At 36.3% G+C, this 8,259-nt stretch overlaps 1 protein-coding gene across 2 annotated transcripts in view; it reads left to right on the top strand.

The window, feature by feature from the left end:
* UBA6 (ubiquitin like modifier activating enzyme 6) overlaps window positions 1-8,259 on the top strand; it is a 43,674-nt gene that overhangs the window by 15,763 nt on the left and 19,652 nt on the right. For both annotated transcript variants that reach the window (XM_072405432.1, XM_072405433.1), the window contains exons 16-20: window positions 294-372; window positions 2,678-2,758; window positions 3,253-3,330; window positions 4,050-4,231; window positions 6,043-6,148. In XM_072405432.1, coding sequence (XP_072261533.1) covers window positions 294-372; window positions 2,678-2,758; window positions 3,253-3,330; window positions 4,050-4,231; window positions 6,043-6,148 — 526 coding nt within the window. The remainder of the gene's footprint in view (window positions 1-293; window positions 373-2,677; window positions 2,759-3,252; window positions 3,331-4,049; window positions 4,232-6,042; window positions 6,149-8,259) is intronic.

Below are 8,259 nucleotides of genomic sequence, written 5' to 3'. Positions count from 1 at the left end.
TATATATATATATATATATATATAGATTTGAATTCTGCCTCAGAATTACAGGCCTACAATATAAAATAAATTTCCATACAAAACATTGTACTGCTTTTGGCGTAAAAATATGGACAGAATTAGAACGCCAGGGGGTTCAAGCTTAATAAAACAAAGTTGAATGGATTTTGAGGTTATAAAACTGCTTAATATGTTGGTAAATAAACTAGTCAGGGAAACAAGACTCACCTTCATTGTAACACATGCATTAACTTTAAAACTGACCACGTAAAAATCTTATACTATTTGTTTAGGGGTGATCGATATGATGCTCTCAGAGCTTGCATTGGAGACTCTTTTTGCAAAAAGATTCACAATTTGAATGTTTTCCTGGTATGTATTTTTTCCTGCTTATTATTGTTAATAGATATTTTGTACATGTGATACATATAGGGGGATATTATTAAAGCAATGCATGTGACATTACTCAAACGTTTATTGGTGGCGAATCTGTCAATGTCATTTACATGCAGATGGAACATTCACCTGCAATAAATATATAGATTTACATTGCATAGTTTACAGGGTTTTTGACTAAAATGGGTAATACAAATGTGTATTATGGAAAAGCGTGTGTAACACTGTTGGGAAGGCAAATAGACTAATAAGAGAAAATTATTATTATTATTACACATTATTTATAATAATTGCATTTAATTTAATTTCAACCAAAAAAACAAAACACTTTCAATTTTTAAGTTGTAACATTGTTACCAATGTTGTTAATGTTGTCAACCTTATTCGAAAGTGCATCTAGTCAATGATTGATTTGAAGTTCCAGGGAAACCTAAATTTCCTGGAATCTGGAGCAACAGACCTGTTTTGTAATAATCCTTTTTTAGGGAACAGTTGTATTCATCAGACATTTTAAAGTTTATAAAGATTAATCATTTTCACCCCTTTGCAATCAGACTATAGAAATTTCTTAAGCAAAGTTCTCCATGCTGGCAGAATGTTATTCCTCATTTTATTCTTTTAGTTCAGGGGTCGGCAACCTTTACTATCAAAGAGCTATTTTGCCCCCTCTTCCACTAAAAAAAAAAAATAGTCTTGAGGCGCAAAACATAACACTATGTTTTAAGTTTTTAAGTTTAAACTTTAAGATTAAACTTTTTAAGTTTTAATCTTTTTTTTTTTTTTTAATTTTTTTTTTTTTTAATTTTACCTGTTACAACAACATAATACAACAAACAGAAGTGCAGTGTGCATGTGTAAGGCTACTTTGAAATAAATGAAACACTGTACTATGCCCCTAGGCTGGAGGCTTCTAACATTAACGGGGTACATTTTTTAATGGGCGGATTTCTTTATATTCTGACAATGCCTTAGTGATTAAATTTTAGGGGGTGTTAGCCACAGGTGTCCCCAACTTGCACCTCTAACTTTGTTCACCTGTACCCCCCTGTTCCGGGGAAATTGGGGTTCAGTTGCTAAATGCCTCCAGCAATGTGTAACAGGGTAGATTTTTTTGATTTGCTGAGTTTTTTTATGTTGGGCCGATGGCCTAATGATGACATTTTAGGGAGTGTTAGTCACTGTTGTCACCCACTTACACCTACATTTTTGGTTTTGTACATCTCCCCATTCCAGAGAAATTGGGGTTCAAAGTAGGGAAGGGGACAGGGTAGTGTAGTATGACATTTCTTGTCATTTTGTGACCGGTAGGTAAACATTTGGGGTTCACATCTTCTTGCTATATAAGTTGCCCCGGGGTCCATACTTTGTTTCATTTCGGGCTTCTAGACACACTTACTTTTTAAACAGCAACCCTGATGTTCAATTTTAACTATTTTTTTATAATATGACCCCCATATTGTGAAAATTGGTAAAGGTGGGGAGATGAAATTTGGGGTACTGGCAATGAGGGTCCCTGTGTACCCTGAAAATTTCAGGTCAGTAGGACATACCGTTTAGAAGATTTGGAGGTTTGTACTGGGAGAGATGCAAACTAAATTAATAAAAGGAATGGAGGAGCTCGGCTATAAGGAGAGATTAGCTGAAATGAATCTATTCTTCCAGTTAGAACACTGGAAGTGGAATCCCCCCTCCTCCGCAGTGTCTGTGGGAGGAAGGGGATCCCCCATCAGGGATCTGTCAGCGGCCGAAGGGAGCCACAACAAGGAGGCTGAGGAGCCGCCAGTTTTAATTCATAGACCACGCTGTCATTGACAGCCTGTACATTTTCTGATGTATAAACAGACCTCTCCAGCCTGCAGATGGCACTGCTTGTGCACAGAGATGGAAGGCACAATTTAAAAGTGGATCTGTAGCCAAAACTTTTTTTTAGTTTGAGTTTAGTTTAAGCATCTCTGTTTCTTCCCCCAGATACCATTGTCACCAAAACAATGGAATAGAGTGCAAAGCTTCCAATGAGGCCACAGAGATCTCCTTTTACTTTTTGTTTTTCGATCAAAGTGAAACACGGATAGTCCTGAAAAAACGTATATTCATTGGTATTAGTCATTCCATATTATTATTATTATTAATATTATTAAACAGGATTTATATGGCTCCAACATATTACACAGCGCTGTACAGTCAATAATTGATTTAAATAATGGCTGTTGTTCTTGAAAAAGAAAAATATGGTCTTGCAATATATTATGGCTAATAAATACTTTTTATTCTTTATTTGCAGGTTGGATGTGGTGCTATAGGTTGTGAAATGCTAAAAAATTTTGCACTTCTTGGGGTTGGCTGTGGCTTAGAACGAGGATTGGTAAGCATGTCACTGTTTAGATTAATGCTATGGTGTGACATGATAACAGTTTAGTATATTGATATTGTACATATAATCAGCGATGTAAGCAAGGAACCCAGGGTGTGTTACAGCAAGAGCATTTGAGCTTCCATGCACTCCTAGATTTCCCAGAAACAAAATCCCCAATAGTTGTAATGCTCAGTTTGTATTTGCCCAGTAGGGGATTCTGACATTCATTGAAGTTGAGTTTACAGGTGCACTGCACATGTTGCAGCTTTCTAGCTATTGAGGATCTACAAATTTGTACTGAGTAGGCAGCAGATGAATGTTATCTGCCTTAGCTAGATGTGATGCAAAAATATCATTTGTAAAGATACATATTTTTTTTCCTTTTTTTGCCTGAAACATAACTTGGCAGTATAGATATTCAGGTATTTGTTTTTTGCTCATCGCATATATTTAGATGTACATATAAAATACAGATTTATTCCTTTATTTTGTTTGCCTTTTAGGTCACAATCACTGACCCCGACTTGATTGAAAAATCAAACTTGAACCGGCAGTTTCTCTTCCGACCTCACCACATTCAGGTATATTTACATGGTCTGCTTGTTACCAGGCTTAGACATTGTGCTATACTAATGTTTTCTATGTCAATTGTTATGCTGAATCTACTAACATTAAATCTGAGCCCAAGACAGAACGATGAACACACCTCCTGATCAGAGATTTTAGCCCTAACCATGTATTTTGTGCTTTTGTGGCTTGAGTGTGTCCAGTTAGAAAGTCTTACCTGATATTTTTTTTCCCCCCCGCTTAGTGCTTCGGTAGACAGTCTCTTTTTGCCCTCGTTTCAGTAAGGGATAATCCAAAGATATCCACATTATAAGCCCCCTTTTTTAGCACAGAGGAGTTGGAACTACTGTTAAGTTTTTTTTTTTCTTGATGGCTGCCTTGCTTGCTGTCGCTTGGGAAAAATAATTAAACGTTATGGAAATCTGGAGACATTTTATCCTTTCCCTTTGTGCCCATAACTAAAGCACAATTTTTTTTCTGTATTCCCACAATATGGACCAACTTATAAACATATAGATCTGCTGTTTACTAATTAGTTGAATTTGACGAAGTTGCCCTGATATTTGCTCTATTTTTAAATAATAAATGACATAACACTGCTAAAGGCCAGCTCTGACTGCTACAGTTTGAACAGCTTCACAATGCTTCCCTTTTAAAAATTTTTTTTTTTTGGAAATTAGTTTAGATTTAACAAAAAATTATTTATTTATTTATTTTTTGTCTGACTTACTAGAAACCTAAAAGTTGTACTGCTGCTGCTGCAACTATGAACATCAACCCTGAGTTGAAAATAGATCCTCGGTTGGATAAGGTGTGTCCTGCCACAGAAAATATCTATAGAGATGAGTTTTACCTCAGACAAGACATCATTGTGAATGCACTGGACAACGTAGAGGCCAGAAGATATGTAGACAGGTAGAATTCTCACATGACATGATCAATTCTTTTATCTATCACTTAACATTGGCCAAAAAAAGTTACACAATGTAATATTTATTTGGACTATGTTTAGCTTTGATTATAGAATGCATTTATGGTATGGCTCAGGTAATGTCACAATATTTATTTCCATCAAGCATTGCATAATTTTTCTGCTAAGATCTTGTATTGATTATTGGAGTGTCAGACCTCTGCATGAATTTAAACACATCCCAAACATTCCTAATGGGGTTAAGGTGAAGTCATTTGTGAAAATGATTTCTTGTGTTCCCTGAATCACTCTTTCACAATCTTAGCCGCATGAATCTTGGCATTACTATTTGGAATATGCCAATACCATCAAGGAAGAAAAAATCCTGCTCATAGTATATTCAGGTAGTTTGCTGACCTCAGTTTTTGGGGACAAAACATTGAGGTTAGACCTAACCATCTGAAACTACCCCAGATCATATTACAGCCCCCGGAAACTTGGGCACTTAATTTGTGTATATAGTATTCTGTAATAAATAACTTTTATTAGGCTCAGATGTTTTTCTGAGAGGATTATCAAAAAGAAAATAGGTATTTTGCTGCTCAGTATTCCAAGCAACGGTTTATAGCAAGTTCAGCCACCATGCTTGCTGAACTAGTTCTGTGAAAAAAAAATGTATAGTTCACAACAATCGTCATTTAGGAATGATATAGAAGGCTTGGTTCATGTTAAAAGTAGATATATAGTAACTAATACATATTACACACACTTGTGGGAAATGTTAGAGCTTACCACAGCCCATGGTAAGAGTTAGGAACTAGTAACCTGGATAGTGTATTGTTTTGTATCTCTTGCAATTGAATGTATACCTTCATTGCTAATTCCATATTTTTCATGTTCTTGGTACGTCCATAGTTTTCATGTTATTATTCTGTAAGTCAAAAGCACCAATAATCAGCTGACAGACAGACAGGCCTGTTCTTTCACATTCTTTACATTCGTTAGTTCCACTTGTCCTGGTCATCCAATTCTACCACATTTTTCCTGGTTTGTGTCTGCTGAAACTGGAAACAAAGGTTTGCTATTACAACATATGTTATACACATGAGGAAATAAAATGCACAAATGTGGGGAAAAAATGCCAAGTGCACAAATAACTTAGTTTTGACTGTAAATTTCCCCTCTTAGTACATTCTGCAGCACATTCTGTCCTGGACCAAACATTGAGGAAGTCTCAGCATAAACTAGTAGTCTTAGGCGCTGATTGTAAGAATATAAAAGTAAACATGGCCAAAGTTGATCATTTGCCTATAGAAAACAGCCAGGTTTCACTCAACCTATGTACTGAGGAATGTGTGTTTGCTATGAATATAGGTACCATTGCTTCACCAGCTGTCCTTTCTCTGTCCTTTCTAAAAGTTTCCTGAAACATGTGGCCACTAGAGAATAGCAGGTTGCAAATTAAAACCTTTTAGTTAAGTAAGTACATGCTCTAGCATATACTTACAGGCAGAGTGTTCCCGACTTGTGGTTTGCCAGAATAGTAAAGAAAAATATTTTTTTACAAAACTGTCTTCCATTTAAGTAGATACAAGCCCTAATTATTAGGCAGAGTGTTATCTGACTTGTAGTTTTTCAGAAGCCTGAGAGCAAGAGCTATTGGGGGACCTAGATTAGTATGCAGGAGTGGAGAAAACTGCTGTAACAGCTATTGGTATGCTGATGCATTTTGAGTTATTCCTTTACACATCTAAGCTTAGTTGTCAAAAATTAGTTATTTTTATTAAAGGTATTTTTTGTGGACTTCTTCTTACAGTCGGGCAGTCTCCAACATGCGTCCACTTCTTGACTCAGGAACAATGGGGACGAAAGGACACACAGAAATAATTGTGCCTCGATTAACAGAATCCTACAACAGTTATGTAAGTAGTAAAATATTAACTTTAAATGCAGTATGTTGAACCAGTTGTTGATTTTTATCCTTTTAGGCGCTTCATAATTAAGTTGTCCCCAGAAGGATGAAATTATTCTTCCACTCAACTTTACTTATTCTGGAATGAGACTTGGTACCCCTTGCTGTTTCCTCTAATTTAAATCAACTCTTAGACTTTGTATGCACTACATCATTCCTTCCTTAAATAGAAATACTTGTTCAACCCGAGCACTTCTATTTAAATGAAAGGGTCTGACAAAAATATTATAAAATGAACAGATTGTATGCATTTTAGACAATTTATTAATGTCTATCGCCAGCTCAACAGATATATAAGAAGCTGGTGAGTGATATAAAACAGAACTAAACTCTACTATCTCCCCTAAAACTCTAGCTATACTCACCTTTTACTATTCCTCAATTTTCCTCCGTATTCTCTTTCTTTAATCAATCCTTGGAAGCTGGGATTGCCAGGTATCCTGACAAACAACGCTGGGCTTGGCTTGCACATTTTAGCTTTTGTCACAGTTCTATGGAATGATAAGGCAGGCAAGAATGATTATTGCAGAAGGGACATCACTTGTCCATTCCTGCTGTAATGCCCTTTCTGATCTAACCAAGTGAAACTTTAGTTATGCTTTAAACTTGTTATAGCAACAAGTTATTGGTTTCAGTGAACTGACTCTTTACTGATTACTAGTGTTTAACCCTCCCCAGATTTAGAAGACTATTTTAAAAGGTTGTAATGGTCTTTACATGCTAATGCTAGAAATCCAGTGTACCCCTAAATTTTTCTATTATTTACTATTATCCAAAGCAGTGTTATCATTTTTGCCCAGTTATTCCCTTACTACAGAACCCCCTCCCTAATGTCCAGAAGATATCAAGAAGGTAGGTGTTCTAAAGTCACAGGAGAGGAGATCCGTGTAGAGTTGACGCTTAAACTGCTTGAGATTTCAGTAAAATTTAGGCAGTGTGTTGTCCGTGCAATTAGAAAGTTTGGTGATACTGCATTTCTAGCAAATCAACATAAAGTTACATAGTAGGTTAGGTTGAAAAAAGACATTAGTCCATAAAGTTCAACCATTAGGGAAATAAACATATCCCAGATATAAAACCCTATAAGGTATAGTTTGTCCAGAAGAAGGCAAAAAAACCCTGGTACAATTTGATTCAACAGGGGAAAAAAGTTCCTTCCTGATTCCATAAGGCAAGCAGATGATCCCTGGATCAGCAGCCTCTGTTATTTTTACTTTAAAACCTTAATACCCAGGTATATTCTGTGCTCCTAGAAAAACATCGGGTTTTTTGTTAAAGCAATCTAAAGTAGTTGCTGAAACTACTTTCTGAGGGAGCCGATTCCACATTTTCACAGACCTTACAGTGAATAATCCCTTCCTTATCCGGAGCTTAAACATTTCCTCCAGACACAGAGTGCCCTCTTGTTCTTTGTAATGATCTCAAAGTGAATACTTGGGAAGAGAGTTCCCTATATGGACCATTTATATATTTACACAGGGTGATCATATTCCCCCTTAAACATCTCTTCTGAAGGGAGAATAGATTTAGTTAAGCTAATCTCTCCTCTTAGCTTAGCGCCTCCATTCCTTTTGTTAGTTTAGTTGCCCTTCTCTGTACTCTCTCCAATTCAACAATGTCCTTTTTGTGAACTGGTGCCCAAAACTGGACTGCATATTCCAGATGTGGTCTGACCAATGCTTTGTACAGGGGCAGGATTATGTCTCCATCTCTGCAGTCTATTCATCTTTTAATACAAGAAAGAACTTTGCTAGCTAGATATTGCAGCTTGGCATTGCATGCTGGTATTAAGTCTATGATCTACCAGTAACCCCAGATCCTTTTCCATTTCTAAATTCCCCAACTATGGGCGTTAAACTAACCGGTCTGTAGTTAACTGGTAATGACTTTGCTCCCTTTTTGAAGATCGGAACCACATTCTAAAAATTAGAAATAATGGCTTTGAAATAACCAAGCTCAGCTCTTTGAGGACACGTGGATGTAATCCATCAGGTCCTGGTGCTTTGTCAACCTTAAATTTTTCCCAGCTGTTTCTCAATTATATCAGTTCTTAGTTATGCT

Source organism: Pyxicephalus adspersus, chromosome 3 (assembly GCF_032062135.1).
Source record: "Pyxicephalus adspersus chromosome 3, UCB_Pads_2.0, whole genome shotgun sequence".
Lineage (NCBI taxonomy): Eukaryota > Metazoa > Chordata > Amphibia > Anura > Pyxicephalidae > Pyxicephalus > Pyxicephalus adspersus.
The sequence above is the reverse complement of the archived record's forward strand: the minus strand, read 5'-3'. Positions and strand labels throughout refer to the sequence as shown.